This window comes from Purpureocillium lilacinum (genome assembly GCF_023168085.1).
Source record: "Purpureocillium lilacinum CBS 284.36 DNA, scaffold_5, whole genome shotgun sequence".
Lineage (NCBI taxonomy): Eukaryota > Fungi > Ascomycota > Sordariomycetes > Hypocreales > Ophiocordycipitaceae > Purpureocillium > Purpureocillium lilacinum.
Genome location: NW_027072115.1, coordinates 3,999,887 through 4,023,007, shown reverse-complemented (window position 1 = coordinate 4,023,007; position 23,121 = coordinate 3,999,887). Strand labels below are relative to the sequence as shown.

Sequence of the window (23,121 nt, the reverse complement as noted above, 5' to 3'; positions counted from 1 at the left end):
CGCTCGAGGAGCCGGCTCTGCCGCCAGTCGCCGTCGTCGACGCCCCCTAGGCGAGGACGAGCTCGCTCCTGCTGCCGACGTCCTTTTCCTTTCGCTTAAAGATGGCCTTGAGCATGTTGTCCTGTCGCATCTTGGGCCGGAACACGGCGTCCAATTCATCGTCGCCGCCCCGCCTGCTGCGCCCGTCCTCGATGGCCTTTCTCTCCTTGGGCTTGGAGGATGAGGATGACTTTCTGCTCCGCTCGCTGCGGCCCGCCACGCTCTCCGCCTTGCTGCTCTTGCGCTCCGGGATGGCGGGCTCCTTGTCCTTGCCTTTGCCCTTGCTCCTGTCCTTGTCTTTCTCCTTGTCACCAGCATCCTTGTGGGACGTCCGGTGCGTCTTGCTCGTCCTGTGCGTGCGCGTGCTCCGCCGCGACCGCAGGTCAAAGTCGAGGTCGTCCTTGGCGTACTTTTCGCGGTGCGCGCGGTCCGCCTCCGGGGTGATGAGCTCCACGTCGGCGCTCTCGTCGTCGGCGCCATACGGCATGATGCCCCGGCGCCACGTCTCGATGGTGCTCAGCTCCTCGTCCACCACCAGCGCCTCGTCCATGCCCGCGCTAAACTCGCTCTGCGTGCGCATCGGCGCCGGCCGGTCCGCTGGAACACCTCCCTCGTACGCGAGGGCCTCGCGCGCGGCCTGCGCCTCCTTGACCTTCTTGACAATCTTCCAGCCGCCGAACATGACGACCGTCAGGCCCGCGGCGATGCCCGTCCCGATGAGGAACTGCGGCGAGGCCAGCAGCGCAAAGACGGCGGGCGAGCCGCCCTTGAGGAAGCCGAGGAAGGCGGGCGACATCTTGGCCACGGCGCTGGACAGCTCGGCGAGCGTCAGGGCCACGGCGGCGGCCGCGTCGGGCTTCTCCTGGAGGTGCTTGATGATGGCGGTGGCCGAGTGCTGCAGGCAGTGCGCCTCGTCGAGCAGGCCCTCGACCTTGTGGACGAGCTGGTGCGCGTTCCACTCGTCGTGGTGCGCCGGGTCTAGGTCCACGCGAGTGGCCAGGTCCGGCGGAATGTTGCCGTACGCCAGGTGCATGTCGATGTCTTTGTTGTTGTTGTTGTTGTTGGAGGGAACCATGGCCATCTCGGGCTCGGAGCGGCGGCGCGGCACCATCATGGACTCGCGCTCCCTGCGCTCGGCCGCGGCGATGCGGTTGCGCACCTCGGCGTGGTTCAGGTCCATCTTGGACATGGCCATGTCGAGGGGCATCGTCTCGGCGTACGGGCTGCGGTAGGCCATGGGCGGCGCCTTGCTGGGCGCCGTGCTGGACACCTCACTCAGGGTCTTGAGGTTGCTCTCGGTCAGGGCCGGGCGGCTTCTGTGGTGGTGATGGCCGTGGCCATGGTGCCTGCTGCTGCTGTTGCTGTGCCTTGAGTGCGACGACCGGTGGCTTCTCCTCGAGCTCGCCACGCTCTGGACGTCGTACGACCGCCGGCGGCCGTCGTAGTCGACGGCGTGGCCATGGCCGTGCTCGTAGTCGCGCGCGTCGTCGTACTTGTAGTTGTAGTCGCCGTCGTCGTAGTCCTCCTCCTCGTAGTACTCGCGCTCGCCGTGGCCGCGGTACGCGCTGCGCGTCGGGTCAAAGGTGTGGCTGCGCTTGATGGACGAGCGCTCGTTGCGCAGCTGCGCTTTCTTGTCCTGGTACGCGCCCTTGGCCTCCTTGAAGATGGACAGCAGCTGCTTGCCCTGGAGAAGGTGAGTGAAACGTCAGCGATGAATCTCGGCTACCTGCTTTGCTTGTGCGTCTGGCAGAGGGGAGCACGACGGCAGTCACAAGCAAGGGTGCTGCCTGTCGCACCGCATTTGCGGGGCGTCTCGTGGAATACGGGAAGTCGCTTCGTATGCAGTGAGCGCTTACAGTGCTGATGATCTTGCCCGAGTTGTTGACTATCGTTATCGTCTGCTCGAGCGGCATCTTGGGCGACTGCTGCACGAGGGGAGGGCCAGCCCTTTTTCCAAAAGTGTGTGCAGCAGGAGGTAAAGGATTCGCAGGAACTTGCGAAGGCAAAAAAATAAACTGGTAAAAATAGGGGGTATTGGAAAAGAAAGAGAGGCGGTGATGGATGCGACCGCTTGCTTGCTGGAGCTGGAGTAGCAGCAGCAGAACGAGGGGAGGGGAGGGGAGGCTGGAGGCGGAGACAGCCCAGGGACCCGAGAGAATCCCCCCACTGCGGCAGCGATCAATGGCGGCGACGGCGGCGGGCACCCGATTGTCGGTGAAGAATAATTAGACGATCTCCCGGAACAGGGGCGAGGCGCTAGCGAGGAGACTGATGGACCCTGGACTTGGGGAGGAATTGAATTGTCAGCGCTCCACCGGTGAGATGGGGGACCCCGACGATGTGAGAACTCGAGGGCGTTTCGTGAGTCGTGACGCACAGCTTCGAGGTCGGGCGAGACAGAGAGAGAGAGGGACGTCGTTGGGCGGACACGCCTGGAGAAGCCAAGGTGCCTGAACGCTCAAGTATAGTATAGTGCACCAGCTATTTGAAAGGCACGTCTCAAGGTATTAATCATACAAGTTATATGCGCACATACATACATGCAAAAAGCACGCATGGGACTGCCGGGGCTGCGCACACTTCCCGATCCAGGAACCAAGTCACGTCGCATCATCAATCAAGCAGCCAACAACACACGGCCAAGGTAACGGACCTAATACCCTCACTCACTATCACGTAACGGCGCACGTATACGTGCAAAATCAGGAATCCCGCACCCACCCGGCAGGCTCCCTCCTCTCGCACTGCCAGCGCATTGATACCTGGACCTCCGGAAGCACGGGTCACGAATCGACACCCCTCGCCTCTGCGTGCGTTGCCGCCCGCCCTCTCCAAGCCTCACCCATCTTACTGTACTGTGCCCTTTTGCCTCACCTTTCTTTGACCTTTCGTTCTCACCCAACTTCCAAGCTTGGCACCTAGCCCACCCACTGCCCGCGCGATTGGATCCCGGCGGCCGCATCCGATGTGTGCGTGCATGCGTCGCGTCAGGCGCAGATGCATATGGCGCTTGGTGGTCCAATGTCTCCGTCCAACCCCCTCCCCCCTCCTCGTGTGGTGGCGGCGGCGGCGGGGATCAGGGGACCAGCAGGGCGAGGGCGGCATCGATTGGCAGGGAATCATGCATGCAGTGGGCGTGACAGCTGGCTGGCGGAGCTGAGCAGGCACGCAGGGCTAGGTTACGCCCGCCCGTCACCGTCGATGCTCTGCTCGCTGGCGTCAAACCGGCCTGTTCGGCCCAAGGTGAAGAAGCGTAGCGGTGCTGCGATTCTTGGCATCGGGTATCAAAGCAACGGGCCAGCTTGCCAGCGTCTTACTTGTACATGCTGATGCCGCGGATCGGATGTCATCGACGACCGGCATGGCTCCGACTGACGTCAAGAAACAGCGCTGTGCATCAGGTTCTCGCTCTTACACGTACACGTGCGAGCGAGGACGGAGCAGATGCCTCCGAGATGCAACCGCGAGCGCGTGGCACCAAAGGCTTCAGATCAGGCGTGGTAGAACTCGACTTGACCTGCTGGTGTTACTCTGGCACACCGCAGTGCCGGGTAACGCGACGATGACTCGAGCTGTGGAGGCCTCTGCTGTACTTGTAACTCATGGAACCGCCAGTGAGGGTCCCGGCAAACGGGCACACAGCCAACGCGGGGGGCGTTCCGGGGCGTGGAGCCGATACAGCTCGTCAGGGGTGCGCTGAATTCTCGCCCAAGTTCGGCCTGTCCAGGCGCCGATGGGCATTCTGAGTTACACTTTCTGTTGGGGGACCAAGCTTCGAGGCCCCAGCCACCCGCCTCGTCACCTTTCAGCTGGCATCAACACCCGCGAGTTCGGGATCGGATACGGAGTACATACGAGAGGGAACCCATAGCATATGCCCGCAGTCTTTGAGCATCATCGTAAAAGCGCCCTGCGCAGGCGCCGCACATTCTTGCTCACGCGAGGATCACAAATGCCAGCATTCAGCACTGCCAAGGTCGGACTTACACAGCCTGATCCCCCGATACTTTTGCCCAACGCAAAGTGCCCAAAGCCCCGGCATTGGGGCCTGGTGTGAGTGAGCAGGAATTGCAGAAAGGCTCATGCAGTGCGGCGAAACACTGTCCGCTTTGGGGCGACGTTTACAACGGCAACCTCCGATCCGATCGACCCGTCCCCGAGTACCTGTATCACACGAGGTCTTTGGTCGTGGACCGGGCGTGCCAGGCGTTGCTCGACCATGCATTCTTTGCGGTCTGGTACTACCAGGGGACAGTCGGTCCTGTTTCAACACATGCTGGCCTTGCTGTTTCAGGAGGCTTCAAATGTGTTGAGTTTGGAGTCTTATGCTTCTAGCTGCAGGTATAGCCCTACTATGTAGCGGCGCCTGTAGTAGTTAAGTGAGTGCTGATGGTTTTGCATCCGTGCATGTCCCCGTTTCATTCATCCGAATCCCAACTTGATGCTCCATCCACGACTCTAGGTTTTCTGTCACTCCTCTAGCACTCCTTACTCCATACTCCCCTCAACACTCCCATCACAGCTCAGGCCTCCTCCCCCCACGGCCCAACCCCCGGCCCCTTATACAGCCTCCCCCCCTTCCACACCCACCGCACCACCTCCCCCCTCTGCAACACCCTCACGTCCTCCGCCGGATTCTCCAGCAGGCCCAGTATATCCGCCTCGTAGCCGACCTCCAGCCGCCCCGACCTGGGCACCTGTCCCGCCTGTCCCCCCCGCCCTCCCCCGAGCGTCAGCGGGCCGTTGGCCGTCGCCGCCCTGATGGCCTCCAGGTTGCTCATCCCCGCCTCCACCGCGTACTGCAGCTCCTTGGCCTTGCCCCCGTCGCCCGGCCGGCCATCCGTGCCCAGCGCAAAGGTTATCCCGCCGTTCTGCACCGCGAGCTTGTACGCCGCGAGGTGGTTCTTGTTGATGAGCTGTACCTTTTCCCACGTGCTCTTCGGGATGCCCTCCCCGCCGGTCTCTATGAGCCGCGCGACGACAGCACGCGTGGCTACGTAGATGATATCCTTCTCCTTTAGAATATCGATGCATTCCTGGTCCGCAAAGGTGGCGTGCTCGACCGTCGTGACGCCGGCAGAGGCCGCGGCTAGGATGCCCGCCTTGCCGTGCACATGCGCCGCCACGCCGCGCCCCATGCGGTTCGCCTCCTCGACGATAACACGCAGCTCCTCGTCGGAAAACTGCTGATCAAGGGGATTATCATCGCGGGACACCACGCCGCCCGATGCAAACACCTTGATGCACCGCGCGCCCCTCCGGATCTGCAGCCGCACCGCGCGCCGGCACTCGTCCACGCCGTCCACCATCATGCAGAACCCAGAGCCCCAATACCCAGCCGTAACGTTATGTATGCCGAGGTTGAGCAGCGCGTCGCCGGGGGGCAGCGTGAAGATGTCGCCATGCCCCGCCGTCTGACTTAGGTAGCTGCCCGCGCTGTAGACGTTGGGGCCGACGATGCCCCCGTCGTTGATCACCTTGGCGAGCTCGCACCCGAAACCGCCGCAGTCGCGCAGGGAGGTGTATCCGAGCTGGATGGCCTCCCAGCACTGCTTGGCGAGGCGCGCCCCCGTGCCGGCTGGGTGTTCGCTGAGGGACTCGAGAGCCATGACGGCGGGGAGCTGGTCCGGGTCCGAGGGGAGGTCCAGGAAGTGCACGTGTACGTCCCACAGCCCGGGCATCATGTACGGGACGTGATACGACTTGTGCGGGCTCTGCGTGTATTCCTGTGGTATGTCGGCTTTGTCGCCGACCCAGATGATGGTCTTGCCCTCGACGACAAGGGCGCCATTGGGGAGCGGCTCTCCGTCGCCGGGGATGAGGAGGCTGGACGTGATGATGGTGCGGCGGGGGCGCTCCTTGGCCGCTGAAGCCTCCGTGTCTGCGACTTGGCTATAGCGATTGGCAAAGCTGGCAGTCGGTAACCCTAGGCATCTCAGGTCGGCAAGCTCCTGACGGCGGCGGCGCGATCCCTCCTCGCCAGTGGCAACGAAGCCACCAGCGAGCTCAGGCTGCGCTCGTGGTGTCGTGGCCGGAGAGGCCTCATGCGCGGTCGCGACACGTTTCGTCATCTTTCTATTCCAACTCGTCAGTTAACGCGCCAAGAATATACCCTCAAAGATGTTCGACTAGCAAGAGAGGACATTGCGTTGAAAAGAATTCCAGGTGGGTAGATGATATGTCCTGCATTAGCCGTCCACACACGAACATGAAGCGGGGTTGGACGAGCCGCTCTCCCCCTGGCACCTAGGAAAATGCACATCAGCACGACGCACAAAGTAGGAAGGTCACCAACTCGACCGACGAGCGACCCATCTTTTCAACTTTCCATCATGTGCTTCCGAGTCGGAAGATCGAGCTATGATCTTGGTATAGCCGGATCCAGTGTCTGCCGTCTTTGCCCACCCTAGACCTCGCTCAGTTAATTGTACAAGTCCAATCGCGCATGCAAATGGCAAATAACTGGTAGAGTAGGTCGTCAGCGAAAGCAATCCGCAAGACCTACTCGGACGATCTGGCCTCAGTTAAAGTGCAAGCTGGAGCCCGCGAATGACAACAACACTGCTGTCTCTGGAGGCTGGCTGGGCAACTCCCCCATGGCACCCAGCACAGGACCACACCACACATCGTCACGATACCTCGGGCTCATTACATAAGTAGAGTCATAATTCGTATATACACTATGCTCCTAGCATGCGCCTCCTTGAAGCACTATCCCCGCGCACGGTGTCGTGCGATACATGCATGAAAGACGTGCAGACACTGCTCAGGGAACAACATGTCAAAAAGGTATATACGCCTCCCGCCACATCAAATGGCTGTTGACGCCAAACTCCAAATCTGTGACCGTGCCAGTCCTCGTAACTGGAACTTTTGGGCCCAATGCCAAAAGACAGTGCGTTCGCCTGCGACCGAACGAACCCGTTCGTAGCAACTTCAATATGCATTCCGTAATGTCGTGTTCCTGAAACCTCCGCGCCTCTGCCATGCACCCACTTATGCAGGGCCTTCGTCGATAATCTCCCGCACCTCATGCTCGTTAAGCAGGACGCGCTTGCCGAGATCTTCGGGTGGCTGGCCATCGCGTATCGCACCAAAGTCGAGAATCTGCAGTCGTGTTAGTCTCGTGCAGTTACAGGGGGGATCAGTCGCATTCATACCTCGACGTATGTGAGCTGGTCGCGCTGGACAGCAGCCACACATCTCCGTCCGTCAAACTTGACCTGCCAAACGCCGCTCAGATCCGTCAGGAGATCCTGGACGCACTCGCCGGTGCGCACGTCCCACATCTTGACCGTCTTCTCGCTGCCGCTGATGACCTTTTGGCCGTCGTGCTGGAAGCACGTAATGGCACCAGTATGCGCCATCAGCGTGTGCCTGCAACGGCCGTTCTCGGGATCCCAGATCCTCAGCGTCGAATCGGCTGCGGCTGACACGAGTCGTTGGTCACGCAGGTCCAGGAGTCCCACCAATAGACTATGACCCTCAAGAGTGTGAAGGCAGGCGCCAGTCGTCAGATCCCAAATCTTGACGAGCGAATCCATGGATCCGGAGATGCAGCGGTTGCGTTCGTGGTCGAGCACCACCGAGTACACCTTCTGAGAGTGACCACGGAGAACGTGCAACGACTCGCCTGTGCTGATGCGCCATACCCTGACGGTGCTATCGTACGAGCCGCTGACGAGCGTGTCGCCGTGGGCCGAGATGGCACGGACCGAGTGCAGGTGACCGGCCAGTACCCGAATGAAGAACGGGCAGTCCGTCTCCTTGGCGCTGGGGTTCGAAGTGGTGTACCGGCGGGATCCAGTCCCGGGCAGGCGCCAGACGCGGAGCTGGCTGTCGCGGGAGCCGGTGATGATGAGCGGCTGCGCCGGTTCCATGATGGGCCGTCCGGTGGTGTCCCTGCCGGTCTCGGTGGGCATCAGGATCTGAAGACAGCGCACAGTACTAGTGTGCCCGTAAAACACCTGCTGGCAGAGGCCCCTCTCGATATCCCAGACGCGCACCGATCGGTCGGTCGAGCCGGACACCAGGGTGTTGCCCTCGTACTGCAGGGCCCACACGCCGCCTTCGTGGCCCTCGAGCTTCTTGCGAAGCTTGCCCGTCTTGGTGTCGTAGATGTGGATGAGCGTGTCGTCGCTTCCGGTGATGATCTTGTCGTCGTCAAACTGCAAGCAGGTGATGACGTGACGCGGATGGGCCGCAAATGCAACGTGAGCCGGCTTCACGTCGCCGCTCGTCCAACTGCGGCGGATCATATGGTGTCGGCGGTAGAGCGACTTGAAGAGATGGAGCTCCCGGAGGCTGGCCAGGCCGAGCTGGGGGTCCGGCACGGCGGCGGCGGCGGCGTTAGCGGCGGACAATGGGCCCTCCGACTTGTGCTGCCTGACCTCCACCTGGCTTGTAGCCTCTCGGGACGCAGCAGCCTCTTGGGTGGCCGCGCGCCGCTTCGATCGCTCCGACGCCGAGTAGCTGTTAAGTGCACGCTTGCGCTTCGAGGTTCTCGACTTGGGGGCTTCGCTTCGCAGATGTCTCGTGAGCTCAAAGTCCGACGACGTCAGGCGGCCGTGCATGCTGAGGTCCCTCTCGTAGCCAGTCGCACCCTCCGGGTCCTGCCAGCCCCAGCCCTGGATAATGGCCTTGTTGAGCTCACCGGGCGGTAGGGTGAAGCCGTCGCGGTCGAAGAGCTCCTTCCAGCCAGTCTCGTTGCGGTCGACGATGTTGCGCCAATGCTTCGACACTTGAGCAGCGCGGCACAGATCCTTGCAGTCGAGGTAGGACAGGACGTGATATGCCAGTTCGAGCGGAAGCTGTCGAAGGAAGTCGGTCTTCAGAGCCGGGTTGACTGCCCCAGCGACGACGCGCAGCGTGGACCGGTTGCATCGGCGCAGGAACTGATACATCATAAACGTCTTCATCTCGGTCGTCATCGAGTCAAAGGCCTCGAGAAGAGTCTGCGTGTCCACGACGACGGGAGAGGAGGCGTCTGTCTGTTTGACGAGGAGCCGGTCCTCGTCGTCGTCGTACGCCATCAGCTCCATTGAATCATTCTCCTGTTTGATCTGCGACTCGTCCATCCACGAGCCTTGATCTGTCGAGGTCTGCAAGCTGGAGTGGGCTTCATCGTGATCGGCCGAAAGCAGTTGCGAAGCGGCCAAGGTCGGGGATAATCTCGGACTAGGAAGACTGGCGTCCTGGGCAGCTACGACGTCAATGGCTGGTCGGTGTTGGAGGGCTCGAACAGATTGCTGCAGCGACTCGTCGGTATCGTTGAAGGGCTCTGCATCGGCATCGGCATCGGTGATGGGGGGCGTGGCGACGGTGCTGCTAAAGACAGTGTGCGAGTCGCTGCCGGAAGGGCTCGCGGCATCGCAGGGTCCTGGCTGGGACATGCTCGGGTGGGACTCTGGAGGCGAGTTTTGAATGCGGTCGAGCTGCACCGAACGTCGTCGGGACGGCCGCTCCGACGAGGAGCCCATCAATTCTGATGTGTCGGGGGTTGCAAGGAAGCCGGACGCGCCGCGGAGGGGGCCGCGGCGTTGGGTCGCGGCAGTGCTCGTGCCGCCGGCGTCTCCTCCACTGGCGGTGGTGCCGCCCTGGATGATGGAACGTCGAAGCTTGTCGGTGACGGCGTGCAGGTTGGACGAGCGAGCGAGCCGCTGGGAAGACCTCGAGGATGCGGCGGCGGCGTTGGATTGTGAGACGGGGGCACTGGTGGTTGGGGAGTCGGCCATGCTGGCACGTGTTTGTCGCGCGCGTCGGGGGCACGCATCGGAGGGCGAGCGGGCCGGCTGGCGGGTGGTGCCCTGGGAGGGCGTCTCGTGGACAAAAGCCTCAGACTTGACGGCCGTGGGGGTGACGGTGCCGGCATTGAGCTGCTTCATCTGCAGGTTATGGGACATTAGCATCAACCGTCGGGGGTCGAGGGCATTCCGCCGCACCACGCCATTCCCGACTCGGGGTGAACTCACCGGCCTCGCCATTGGCGGTGCGCCGTCTGGCACGTCACCGGCGGCGTCGCCTTGGTCGGAATCGGCGTGATCGTGGACCTGGCCCGACATGTTGTACTGGAACTGCAAAAGCTCGGGGGGTGTCTCCTTCATGGCCAAGGGATACTCCTTGGAGTCGAGGTTGGCAAGCGGGGTCGGGTCGCGGACGAAGACGTGCGGAAACTTCCTCGTCAGGCGAGTCGTGGTGGTGACCGTCTTTGTCTCGACGCACTCGCTGACCTCGAGCTGGAAGCGGCGACTGGGCTTCTGCTGAGGGTCGGCAATACTGACCGAGACGGTCTGGGCGCTCCTCGGACGCCGGGGCTCTGCGGCCTGGCCGGCAGGTGAGGGCGAGGGCGTCATCGGAGCGAGCGGCGGGCTCAGGCGAAGGGGCAGACAGAGTTGGCGTGCCGTGCCTGCCGTGGAGCCGGCGGAGGGGGGGAGAGGGATGGGCGCTGCAAAACAGCAGTCGACGATGGGGGGAAACGTGGGAGAGATGGGATGGGCGAGGGCACGCGGGTCTATCAGTTCGGGTTGAGGGGAGAGGGTCGGCACGAAGGATGCAGATTGGAGATTGATGGAGGAGGAGGAGGAGAGAAGCGCGTGAGGCTCGCGCTGGGCACTTGCCGTTGGAGCGGAGGGAGAGGAGGTGGAACCCCCCCGGTCGCAGCGGGCGGCGTCGGCGGCGGCGGCAGAAAACCTGAACGGCCAGCGCAGTGGAGTGGAGGTTCCATGGCCACGCCGAGGGACGCCCCCCAAGGCCGCCCCAAGAGGAAGGCGGGCAGCGAGGCGAGGGCGATGGAGGCGCCCGCGCAGAGCCCGCTCCACTGTGCCCGCTCTAGCGGCGGCGGCTCGCTGACCTGATCTCGCGCCGGGTAAGATCCACAGCGCACACGAGGCGCTGTAAGGTTTAGTGGCCCCGGCCGGCAGGCTAATCGCCGTCCCTTAGATACGGTGCGGGCTACGGTACTCGACGGGCGCATCAGTGTTTGCGTGCGGCGCGAGGTACAAGTACATCCGTCCATCACATTGCTCGCGGCGCCCGCTAGGTATCGCAAATGTTCACAGCATGCACAAACACGACGCGGGCGGACTCAGGCAACGCACTACGGACGCCTTGGACTCGCTCCTCCACTTGCCATGAGCCTGCCGGCCATGCATGCAGCGCGTCAGGGACACTCGGCAGCAGCGTCGGTCGTGACGCGATGCATGTCCCCAGCCGTTGTGCTCAAGTGGCGCGCTGCTGCTCATCAACCGATTCCAACGCCTCCACGGAAAAAAAAAAAAAAATCAAGCCTTCCACTGTTACCCCCCTCCAGATCCCTGAACGCCACAGAGCGGGCGACTGTTGCAAGTTTCGCGGGGGGGACTTTAGCCTGCCGCCAGGCTGGCGCAGGGCCGCACTTTACTTGCCAGGCGATAAAGAGGTGGAGCACCATCGCAGGCCAAATCGAACTGGAGGCGCGAGGAAATGGAACGGATGGAAGCCCGCGGCTGGGATGCCGGCCATGACGGGACAAGTTGCAGGGAGGGAGGGAGGCTGTGGGCTCGCCTCCAGCGTGTCGATTCAGGCTTGGCCTGCTGGCCAGCCACTGGGCAGTTGGTTACCTACGTTGCCAGCCTCGACTTCCAGCAGGGGGGCGGTTAGCGGGCCACTGCTGTCCTGCCCCCGGTCCCGTCTCCTTCCCCCGAACAACCTCGTCAGGTACAAGAAACTCTCCATGCCGCCGACCACGGCCTAAGGACACATCTCGCACGTCACACGAATATCTCCCCCCTTCAGGCCGCATCGCGTGCGCTCCCCATCAGGCTGCCAGATGCCTGTGCCTGCCGTCCCCACGGGAACGGGATCGGAGTGCCACGCATCATCAGGCACGAGCAGCAGCGAAAAGGCACTTCCGCGACCCGTGTCAGCATCGCCACAACCCGAGCCACGTCCCCATCTCGCCGCCCCCAGTCTCGACTCTCTCGACAATGCAATACTGCAACATGGCCTGATCGATAAATTGGGGCTGGGCACGAGCAGCCGCAAGCTGACGAGTGAGACAGCCCGAGGCCTGCGGCTCTTTGGACTGTCGACCGTCGTCGGGGCGCGACCCCGTTCGTCAGGGCATTGGGCTTGCTTGCTCGCGGCCCGGGAGGGAGTAAAGACGCACACACAATCGCGAGCCCATCGGATGCGGGATGTGGCCTCGTCCACCGCAGCAGACGGGACCACACGGGAGGCGGGCGGGCACCGCCAGACGTGGCATGAGCCGGGCGCGGCATGGCACGTAGCAGTGCATGCGACGCCGGCGCGGCGCATCATGTGCATGTGCTGTGCGAAGTACGGGGTATGTATGTGCTGTTGTGCTGTTCTCGGTGAACCTGAGGCGTCGCTCGCCCGCCCGCCCTCCCGCTTGTCTAGGACATCTCCATGCCCCGTCTCCATGTCCATCCCTGCCGCCGCGCGACACCAGCCCGCGTGAAAGTAAGCTCGACTCACCTGGCAGGCCCTTACCCCCGCCCGCGCGCCGCCCTGTCTCTGTTTTTGTCCCTGTCTCTCGCCAGTGCAGTCCCCTTCAGGAAGCGAGAACCCCTTAAGTGTACGAAACAGTAGTGGTGCCGAGGCTTGCGGAGGGATGAATGATAGATGCACTGTCTTGGGACTCAACCCCCCCGCAACATGAACCCACAACACCACCACCACCCTCCGCCGGGGGATTTCCCCTAACCCGCTGGCTGGCCTTTGATGCCGTCCCAGCCCTCCAGTCGTACAAAGCGGGAAAAGCAGCCGCCCACGCGGGCCGTGCCAGCAAAGCTGCAGCCGTCTGCAACGCACAAGGTGCGAGGGATATGTCGTGAGAACGTTCCCCCCGCATCCCGAGCTCTTGCAATACCACCATCACGGCCATCATCATCGCCAGCACCGGCCACGCAACGATTCATGCCACGATCCGTTTCCCCTGACGAGCAACGCCAGCAGCCAGCCGAGCGCCGGCCCCGCGCTGTCGACCCGCCACCGCTGCCGACCGGACAGTCCAGCGGCCTACAGTGCCAGTCCCAGTCCCTAACCGCCGTCCGCCCGCCGTCCACCCCCGCCCCTCCACCAATCACGGCGAGCCCGGCCCTCGGCTCCGGCCGGCCCCCCAAGTCCCCCATCCCACCCCTGGTCCGGGGGCAACTCAACTCCCTCTCACACGGGCGGGTGGCGGAACAAGCCGGCCCAGAAATTTTCTAGAAGCCGAGCCGCCACTCACTCCGTGATTGATTGATTGATTCATCCATTCACGCAGTTCCAACCGTGTGTTTGTTTTGTTTGATGTTTTTGTTCTATTCGTGTCGACGACGCGTTGGGGTGCAGGGTATCCATGCGAGCGTGCGACTGATTCATCGACCATGCAACATCACATGTTACCTGACTCCGACCCGGGGAAAATGCAAATCTCATACGTAGACAGACGCCTGATTCAGGCCGTCGGGCTTCTGAACAAGCAGTGGACTTACCACGACGTGCAACCGTGTGTGTGTCTCTGTCGGTGTGTCGCCACCATTAACCGACTCCCACGTCAGATTCGTCCCGCCTCTCCGCCGTGGCTTGTCCCCACGGCCTCACCATGACGTCGGACCTCTCAAATCGCGGGCTGCACACCAACCGTGGCGTCCACTGCCGGCTTTTTCAGCTTTAAACGCCCGGTCGCCAATAATGCCATCATCAGCCTACCTATCGATAGCCAGATGTACTTTGCCATAACCATCATGGGCGCGATCTCCCGCCATCTTCTTTTCTATTATATGCAGTGTGCCCTTAAAGGCGTAGTGGGTGTCGCAGGTTTTGCAAGATAATCTTTTTCAGCGGTCCCCGCTTCTTAATGCCTGTCGCTATGCACCCGAATCAAGGTATGCCTTTGAGTACCAATGCCCGATGCAATAACACAGCAGCAAGAGCCTATTCTCGCCCTTGAGCATGAGCCCACCCGGAATGCCAGCGTCATTTCAGGCGACTCCGACTGTATTACATACGTAGTCATCATTTAGGCAGCGGTAGCGCCCAATAAATCCGCACCCTGATGGCATCTAGTGGGCGCCAGTGAGTCTACGGGCCCGAAAGCCCATGCGCTCCCGGCTCTAATCCTTTTCCTGTATGATATCGATGATCCATCCACCTGGCCCGCGTCTTCGTACGCAGAGCAGCAGTTATTGAGTCCACCAAAACGGGGCGTCTTAGTCGTGAGTCCAGCTCATGCACGTTCTCCTCTGACCACTACCGGGCCCTATCGTGAGAAGTTTCTGCTTCACGGAGACGGGCACACGGAACCATATCTACGGCGATCCAAAGGGCCGCTTCAGGTGCGGTGCTGCACGAAACTAAAGTGCCGGGAAGGGCGTTGAACGATCTTGCCAAACAGCAACTGCAACAGGTACGCACTTGCATTGTACCGTGCAATATCACGAGTTGGCGACCAGGACCGTACCAAGTCGCGCTGACACGTTGGTTCGACGGTTAACTAGGGACAGGAAGAAGCAGGCACGGTGCAGTTGGAATATATACACCCGTCGACCCTCGCTGTCGTGAGAACTGCACCATCGGTGCTAGCGCTTGATTACACTCGTATTCCTCGCAAGACGTCAACCACCAGACGGAGATACGCTTGTTGCAACAAAGTCGCAATCACACCGCTTGTCTCGTCCGCGTTTGGCGAGAGCTTCAAGGACTCGAGGCCACCAATGCAGGCCCTCACTGCGTCGTGATATCGATCGCCCATGGCTGCACGGACCCGCTCGAGCAGCGCCGGTTCATCGGCAAGAAGGCGCGTCCTGATCCTCTTAAGGTCTTGAAGTGATGCTTTTGAGTACGCACCCTGCCCTGGAGACTCGGCCCTCTCTCCGGCAGAATGGGCCTCCTCTAGCCGTACACCTATCCCTGGTGTACCAGGATTCTCCCACGTCTTCGCAGACTCCTCTGGCTGGGGGGCAAAGGATTGGGAAAAGCCGACAATATCCTCAGCAGGTTTCCACAAGGCAATTTCCAATAATATGATCCCCAGACTGTACATGTCAAAAGTTTTTCGGTACTTCTTCTTTTCGATGCCCTGATAGTCCGGATGGACGTAAACGGCCCAGTCCTGGCTGTCGGGGCCCGCCGTCGTGGTCAGGTCCGCCTCGTCCGGCCGGGAACATTCGAAGCCGCTAATGTACGGCCGCGAATAGTCTGGGGTTCCGCCCTGCAGCAGGACAATGACACTCCGGCTGCTGAGGCCCTTATGCAGCCAGTTGACGGCGTGGAGATAGTACATGCTCGTCACAAGCTCAATAGCCAGGCTGATCCTCCTCTGGAGAGATGGTTGGCTCTCTTGTACCAGGAGTTCGGAGAGAGGCATTATCTCTGCCGACTGCGGCATGCCACCAGGTACTTGGTAGACAAGCCCGAACCGCTGGTTAATCTCGTCGTCAAAGTACCCGGCACACAGCGGTACGCGGAATTGCGACGGCCGGTCGTCCACATTGAGCATGGCCACCAGCCGCTCGAGGTTGGCTCTAACGGTAGGATTGGGGCCTACCTGGAACGCCCCGCAAGCGTCCTGATACCGAGTAGTGCGGTATGTCTTCCACTCCACCCATGCTATTTCGTCCATAAAAGTCGCTGGGACCCGATAGGCCCGGGTCGCGTTCGCGTCAATCGTCAGGCTGTTCAACTGTTCTTCTTGAAGCCTGAGCCGTCCCAGCCCGCTGTTCTGTGACCCGTCCTGAAGACTGGCTAGCGTGTATCGGAACCGTGTCAACTGGGCGAACAGCGTCTGTCGGCGCCCCGGAGTGGCAACCGCAGAGAAAGACGCATCTCCAGAGGCCACACGCCCGGCCACAACGTCACCGAGGGGCAGCCAGGCGCGTGTTTCGAACTCGGTACCGCCTTGAATGGCCGCAATCTCCACTGCCTTCAGAAGCTCTCTCATCTCGTCGATGGAACTGGACATTTGCAGCATTGCCATGCAGGTCTCCTTTGTCATCTCGAGCAAAACGCTCATCTGATGTTCCCCGAGAACACCGTGAAGGAAATCGGTCAGCTCCTTCAGTCGCCCAAGGTAGGTCCGGAACGCCTCATGGTCCCTGAGGGCCCAGCGGAGGCGCCCGGGTTGTTTGGCGATGTCAGCTGCACCCCGGCCGATATCTACAACCCGCCTCCAGCCCTTCATCAGGCCGTGTTTCTTCTGTGGCCCAAGCTGATTTCCAAACGACTCGAGCATGCTGCGGAACTGCTCCGTGTTAATGTCTTCGAGTTGCTCCTTCGTGTTAGCCAGATGGAGCTGCTTGGCCGTGTGAGAGCCACGACCCGCCACGCCAGGGGGATGGAGAACGTCGTCAGATCGCAGGCTGATGCCGTGGAGATTGCCGATCAGCGTCTTCATCTCGCTCAGGAGCGCCAAAACCGTGGCCCGATTCGCCTTCAGTTTCTTATCGAACGTTGCGTGGCCATTCTGGTCGTTTAGGCCGACGAGATCGGCCCAGTCCAGGAGACGGGTGCATTCGAGCCGCAGACGAAGTCTCAGCGACTCGCACTCCTTTGGCATGTTGACCGCATCCTCAAACACATCGTAGCCTGCTGAGACCTGGAGTTAGCGCACAACGCGAAGTAGCGGCCAGGAGGATGCATGGCATCTGAAGCGCGCCTTTCTTGATCCCTTCAAATACCTGGAATACTATCGAGGCCGAGCCAAGACCAAGACCGGCAAGTGAAACAGGATCCATGATGCAGGTATCCAAAAGCGAAGCGAGCCTCAGCTTGACGATGTCGAGAATTCAACACGTCGATGCTAACTACGACAGCAAGGATCCTCTGTGCTGCAGCGAGCGAGATACGACAGATGGGATGTTCGTCGAGTTGACCCCCTGCTCTAGGCAACGGGAAGCAGGTCTCCAGTCTCCAGTTGTCATCCAAAGCTGAATGCATAGCATCGCGTTGGGCGGGGTGGGAACCAATTAGCGCTAGACACGATTGATATCGGTGTGACGCTTTCGTTCATCTCACGTCGAGGCGGACCTGAGTGGCACAGCGGTGATAAAAAAAAAGAGGCGCTCACTACCTTTAAAGATGTCTAGGAAATGCAAGGTACTTTCAAGTAGTCCCACCGATTACACACAAGTCATTTCCCCCTCCATGTCGCTAGCTATCACATCCTTTGCCGCGTTACCGCTAAATCGACCGCTCACTTTGTTAGTTGCAAAAAGGGAAAACTACCTACGGGGCCTGGTTGCGAGCGCCTTTTTTTTCGTCACCGCTGGAGTGGTCATGTCCATGGAGGGCTGGAATTCCATCGCGACTGGGGCACATCTCGGAGGCTGCGTTCTGGCACAGACGAGCGAAGCGATTCTCTCGACTCATTTTTGTGCGTTTGTTCACTATTTCAAAATTCACACCTGGAGTCGCGAGCATTAATGCCACCTATCGCCGAGATTCTAACCACTGACAACCTGGGGTTTCTGTGGCAAAATGAACAGATTGGGCTTGGGATTCCTGGAGCAGTATCATGCACCCCAATATGCCGCACATGACTCTGTCCGCGACAGACGCCTGGAAGGGACTGGATCCTGGATCCTCCAACACGACAAGTTCAAGTCATGGTCGGCTCAGAAGAGCTCGGTCGTCTTGCTGACAGGACCACGTGAGTCATGAGGTCCATGGACGAGAAATGGCGAAGGGGGGTTTATTCTAATTGCACTCGAGCTCCAACACAGCTGGCACCGGCAAGACAATTCTATGGTGGGCCTCACAAGTCAATCAAGCTTGATCGCACTAAGCACTGAGAGTCCACTAGTTCCACCGTCATCGATGAGTTGCGAGACTGGGAAAAAGACGAGTCAACGGCAGTCCTGTCTTTCTATTTTGAGGAGAGCGACCCACGGCGAACCACTGATCAGAGTCTCTTCTCGTCCCTGCTCGTACAGCTGTGCCATCGCCTAGGCGGGGTCCCCGGTGAGTTGAAGGGACTCGGGAATACAATCGTTGACAAGCAACTGTCATTTGAGCTGCTTTTCCGAGCCTTCTCTGTCGTCATCAGAAAGTTTCGACATGTTTATATCGTTCTCGACGCACTCGATGAGTGCTCGGATATTCGGCGTCTCACCTCCACGTTGCTAAGCATGATGAATTGGAATTTTGACGGGCTGCACCTATTTCTGTCAACCCGAGCTGTGCCGGTGGTCATGGAGCTGTTCCAATATACTGCTACCATTCAAATCGGCCACTACAACCACCAGGACATTGCGCGGATGGTCGACACAGAGCTGGCTAAACAAACGGAGTACTGGCCGAAGACTTTGGCGGTCGAGGTCAAGAGAGATATAACCCTAGGGGCATGCGGATCGTAAGTGGGAGGCAATAACGTGCTTGTGTGCCCACAACAGAGCCCGGTAATTCTGACTATCATCGGGACAGATTCTTATCTGCTCTTCTCCAGTTGCGGGAAATAACAGAGGCGTACTCTCCAGCAGATGTCCAAAAAAGACTGCGCGAAATGCCGAGAGGCGTGGATAGGTTATACGAAAACACCCTACGCCGGACGCTCGAACAAGAATCCAAATTTCCAATTAGGGCCTTGATGTGGGTGGCGTACGCGCGCCGTCCCCTTCGGGTGGAGGAACTAGCTGAAGTTGTTGCCGTCGACGAATCGGCGGATCCCATCCTGACACGCGAGATGAGGCTTTTCAGGCCCCAGGATATCTTGAAGATGTTGTCGGGATTGGCGCACCCAATCACTATTCAAACCGAAGAGGAGAGCTTCCAGGCTGTGTCTCTCGTCCACTCCACGATCCGGGCTGTTATTGAGTTACGCTCTGATTTCTTTCCGCCGAACCCACATCTCGAAATTGCCCGCCTGTGCTTGCGGTATCTGTGCCTTTTGGATAAGCCCGACTCTGTCAGCCCTCCGGGTTCTCCGCAACATTTCCCCCTGGCCACCTACGCTGCTCGTTTCTGGCACTACCACATGCAAGAAGCTGACCGTCTGAATGACAACCTGGACCAGTTGCTCCGTGTGGCCGCTGATTTCTTCCATGACACAGACAAAATATACCTGCAGAACTGGGTCAAACTCTTTAACCCAGACCAACCGTGGATTCTCGGGCCAGATGCCTCAGACAAACTTCCAGATATCTTGACACCTCTATATTACGCCTCAAGCCTGGGGTTGGTGCCGCTGGTTTCAAAGCTCCTCGAAAGAGGGGCATCTAACATAAATGCAATTGGCGGCGCTCACGGCACGGCCCTCCAAGCAGCAGCCTACCACGGCCATTGTGCAATTGTCGAGCTCCTGCTGACGCACGGCGCTGATCCATTCAAGCGTGGCGGACTCCACGGCACAGCGTTGCAGGCGGCCAAGTTCGTCGGGCACTCAGACATCTCCGATCTGCTGCTGGCTAGCATGCAGGACCAAATCTCAGGCGAGGCGGGACAGGAAATGAACGTGCATCTCCCGCGGCACATCTTCCTCAACCGCGGGGAGGACCCGTACGAGTTCCGCGACATACTTGGGTCTGGCCGCGCGGGCTGGGTGGACAAGGTACAGAGCCTCGCAAGCGGCTCCATCTGTGCGCGCAAGACGATGCGGATCACGCCGGATCAGCGCCAGCGTTTCGTAGACGAGCTACTGCTCATGGACCGCCTCAAGCACGTCCACGTTGTTGAGGTGCTGGGCTCCTACTCAATCAAGCCTGACTTCTACATCTTGATGGAGCCCGTCGCCGATTCGGATCTGCTCAAGTACATGGAGAACAAGGACGGTACCGCCAACACGGCCTGCTTGAGCCGGTGGCTGGGCTGTCTGGCCAAGGGCCTGGCGTACATCCACGGGCAGAAAGTCAAGCACAAGGACATCAAGCCATCCAACCTGCTCATCTACGACGACAACATCCTGTACACGGACTTCGACCTTGCGCACGGCTTCCAGAGCTTGGATGACGTGACGAGTGGGCCGACTGGCCAATCTCTCCCCTACAGCGCACCCGAGGTCGTCCGGGGGGAGGAGCGCACCACAGCTACGGACGTCTTCTCCCTCGGGTGCGTCTATGCCGAGATGCTGACCGTCATCGGCGGCAGGGAGGTGTCGGAGATCAAGTCGACACTGCTCGGGGAGTCCGGGTACAGCTATCGCGGGCCCAATGGGGTCAAAGCGGCCGAATGGTTGCAGCTGTTGTCTTTCAGTGACAAACAAGTGGATTTTAACATGGTGATAGACGTGACGAACCGCATGCTCTCTCAGACGCGCCCATCTGCCGCGACTCTGGCGGCCTGTGTTGGCTTTCTGGGGTGTAACCTCTGCTGAGGTGACTCATCTAGATAGGCAAGGATGAACATCACGGCGTCTCGACTGCCGAGGATGCAGGGGCTTGATGTTATGTAAGGAGGGTAGAATCATGTCCCAGGCTTCTACGGAGGTATTGCATTCCGGATTGACCTATTTCGCCTTTAAGGGTAAAAGCCACGCTGCTGTATCTGTGGAGGCGGCCCAAATGCTGTGCCATGTACATACATGTACCTTATATGTATGTAGGGTAACAATGGACAGACCACCCCCACGGCCAGTCTTCCCAGGGGTCGGTCCCTTTTCTACGCAATGTACACGGGCATCCGGCTGCCCAGGAGCTCGCTCTTGCTCACCTGCACGTCCTGCTTGTTGAAGTCGTGCAGCATCAACCAGCAAATCATCCGGAAGACGAGCGTGCACCACACGTCGTCGTGCGAGACGGGCTGGTTGGCCAGCGACTCTGGTTTCCGTAGCGGCACGCCGTCCCCCTCCTCGCCGTCTGTATCGTCGTCTATGCCCACGGCCAGGTTCATGTTGTGGTCGTCCGACTCGACGCCAGCCTCCTCATCGGGCAGGATCTCATTCTCCAGCGGACTTGGCCGAGGCTTGTTGATGTCGGCCCCCGCCATCGCCGGCGGCAAGATACTCGGCGTCACCGTCCCCGGATCGGTCTGCACCGCCACGCTCGCGTGCGTCCCGCCCGTCCCGCGCTTCCGTAGCCCGAAACCCGGCGGCGCACCCGCAACGCTCGCCCTCCGGCGCACGCCGTCCTGCCCGGTGAAGCTTGCCCTGCGGTTCGCCGAGTCCCACGCGCGGGGGATGACCTTGCCCCGGATCACCTGAAAATACACCTCCATAAACTTGTGCTGCCGAAACTCGGGCGCCTCCTCGTTGATGTCCTCGAAGCGCGCCTGCGAGGGGCCCACCATGCTGAGGTAGCGGGAGTTGCCGGGCGACGGGGGAGCCATGTCCGGGACGAGCAGCGACTGCGTGTCTGAGCCCTTGTCGTTGGGATCGTTTAGTAGCTTCAGCACCTCTTGGATGTGAGACCGCAGGACGTCCTGGACGATCTCGCGCCTTCGTCTCTGCTTTTGCGTCTCGGCGCCGTCGAGCTGGGCGGGCGTTGGCCTCTTGTTGCCGCGGGATAGAGAGCTCTTGTGCGACCTCGGCGGGTCCGTCGGCGGACAGCAGCCCTTGGCCTTGGCCGTCAAGACCTCGTCGGCGTCGTCCAGGGCGTTGTGAAGCGCCGCAAGGAGCAGCAGCTGCGAAGCGGCGTCTCCGTTGTTTTGGTGGCTCAGTATCGTTTCGATGTGGGCAACGATGCGGCCATATATAGACTCATTACGAGTAGCCCCCGGGAGGCGGACAGCCGAAAAGTCCTTGTAGGCTTCCAACACCCCCACGAGTGACAGCGACCGCTCGTCCCAACAGTCAGACGTGGGGTTGGGTATATAAGTAAAGTAGCTGTTCTTGATGTGAAACGTCTGGCTCAGCATGCCCAGGATCTCAAACGAGACTGCATGTGTCAGCAGATCGAATATTCAATGTCCGGAGGAAACACGTTGCTTACACGGGAAAAGGTGTGTCGTCGTGCTATCCTCTTCCAAATAGTACTGGACGGTGTTCTTGTTGCATCCAATGACGACGAGGGTCTCGGCAACCTCTCTCCTGCTGGCCATCTGCAAGGAACCCAAGTTCTCGACTTCGTCGCTCGGGGCGCCGAGTCGCCGCTGGTCAAACGTCTCGCGGTAGATGGTGGGCACGTAGCCAAAGCATAGCTCCTTGATGTAGTCGACAGGGATGACGCGGTTGTACTCGAAGCGACACTCGCCGTACACCTGAAAGGCGAACATGAGGCCCAGGTCGCTGATTCTCTCTCCCAGGACCATGAAGCCATTGCCCTCGCCCCGGTAGCGATCCCGTCGCCGGTCAAACTCCTTCCAGTAGACACCAAGGGCGGCCATCATCTCGATGAGATGGCACATGGTGGTCGTGGCGTACGGCTTCGACACGGAGGACGGCATCGTGTCCCAGCTCCTGCGCTTGCGCTGCAGCGCCACAGTGAGGGTGTGGCTCTCCTGGAGCGAGGGGGGCTTCTGCGGCAGCCCGTGTTTCTCGCACAAGTTGCCAGGCGGACCCAGCTGCTCGTAGCGCTTCTGCTGCCACTCGAGCGACTTGGCTTCCATCCTCTGCACGGCGTAGAGCAGCGACAGCCAGGAGGCGCGCTCGTTGTCGGCCGTGTGTATCCGCTCCTTCACAGACCGGGAGTGGTACTCCTTGCGCAGGTCCATCTCGTCGGCCGTGTGCGTCTCCTCCATGCTCCGCTGCGTCCCGTCGAGAAAGTATATCGGGGCGCCGAGGATGGGCCCGTTCTTGTTGTCCGGGGGCGAGACGAATATGACGGGCGCGTCGAACTGCACCTCGAACCGCAGCTCCTCCCACGAGAAGCGCCGTGATTTTGTTCTCGCCCACGCCCCCATGACCTTGTCGTTGCATTGCGAGTAGCCCGACGCCGAGGCATAGTACTGCTGGAGCACCTGCATGAAGGTCGCCGACAGGGCCACGACGGAGACGATGAGCGCCACGACGGCTACAATGACCTCGTCGCTGCCACCCATGGCGGCGGTTCAGGGTTCGGGAACCCGCGATGACAGCTCACTTGCTTGCCTCTGCGATTGTCGAGATCGACGTCGATGCTGTGCGTTCCTCGTCCTGGGGGGTGGTCTGCCGTCGCGGGCGAGCGGCACCGCAGGCTCGTGCGTCGTCAGCACCCGCGTCGCACAAACGATGGTTCGCCAGTCTCGCTCGCTCGC

At 60.5% G+C, this 23,121-nt stretch overlaps 6 protein-coding genes across 6 annotated transcripts; 1 reads left to right on the top strand and 5 right to left on the bottom strand.

The window, feature by feature from the left end:
• Nucleotides 1-46: 46 nt before the first annotated feature.
• On the bottom strand, nt 47-1,952 carry PLICBS_007818 (uncharacterized protein; the record flags this gene model as incomplete). The annotated part of the gene is made up of 2 exons (XM_018321290.2): nt 47-1,723; nt 1,896-1,952. The coding sequence occupies 2 exons, from the start codon at nt 1,950-1,952 to the stop codon at nt 47-49; spliced, it is 1,734 nt and encodes a 577-aa protein (XP_018181187.2).
• A 2,610-nt stretch (nt 1,953-4,562) lies between these two features.
• PLICBS_007817 (uncharacterized protein) lies at nt 4,563-6,110 on the bottom strand (the record flags this gene model as incomplete). The annotated part of the gene is made up of 1 exon (XM_018321289.2): nt 4,563-6,110. One exon carries the CDS (start codon nt 6,108-6,110, stop codon nt 4,563-4,565), a length of 1,548 nt encoding a protein of 515 aa, XP_018181186.2.
• A 925-nt stretch (nt 6,111-7,035) lies between these two features.
• PLICBS_007816 (SCF ubiquitin ligase complex subunit cdc4) lies at nt 7,036-10,391 on the bottom strand (the record flags this gene model as incomplete). The annotated part of the gene is made up of 3 exons (XM_018321288.2): nt 7,036-7,146; nt 7,200-9,923; nt 10,011-10,391. 3 exons carry the CDS (start codon nt 10,389-10,391, stop codon nt 7,036-7,038), a joined length of 3,216 nt encoding a protein of 1,071 aa, XP_018181185.2.
• Nucleotides 10,392-14,611: 4,220 nt separating this feature from the next.
• PLICBS_007815 (uncharacterized protein) lies at nt 14,612-16,754 on the bottom strand (the record flags this gene model as incomplete). Its single annotated transcript, XM_065601247.1, has 2 exons — nt 14,612-16,615; nt 16,698-16,754. 2 exons carry the CDS (start codon nt 16,752-16,754, stop codon nt 14,612-14,614), a joined length of 2,061 nt encoding a protein of 686 aa, XP_065457319.1.
• Nucleotides 16,755-18,209: 1,455 nt separating this feature from the next.
• Nucleotides 18,210-20,326, top strand: PLICBS_007814 (uncharacterized protein; the record flags this gene model as incomplete). Its single annotated transcript, XM_065601246.1, has 2 exons — nt 18,210-18,370; nt 18,442-20,326. 2 exons carry the CDS (start codon nt 18,210-18,212, stop codon nt 20,324-20,326), a joined length of 2,046 nt encoding a protein of 681 aa, XP_065457318.1.
• Nucleotides 20,327-20,610: 284 nt separating this feature from the next.
• On the bottom strand, nt 20,611-22,926 carry PLICBS_007813 (uncharacterized protein; the record flags this gene model as incomplete). Its single annotated transcript, XM_018321287.2, has 2 exons — nt 20,611-21,824; nt 21,879-22,926. The coding sequence occupies 2 exons, from the start codon at nt 22,924-22,926 to the stop codon at nt 20,611-20,613; spliced, it is 2,262 nt and encodes a 753-aa protein (XP_018181184.2).
• Between the last annotated feature and the right edge of the window lie 195 nt (nt 22,927-23,121).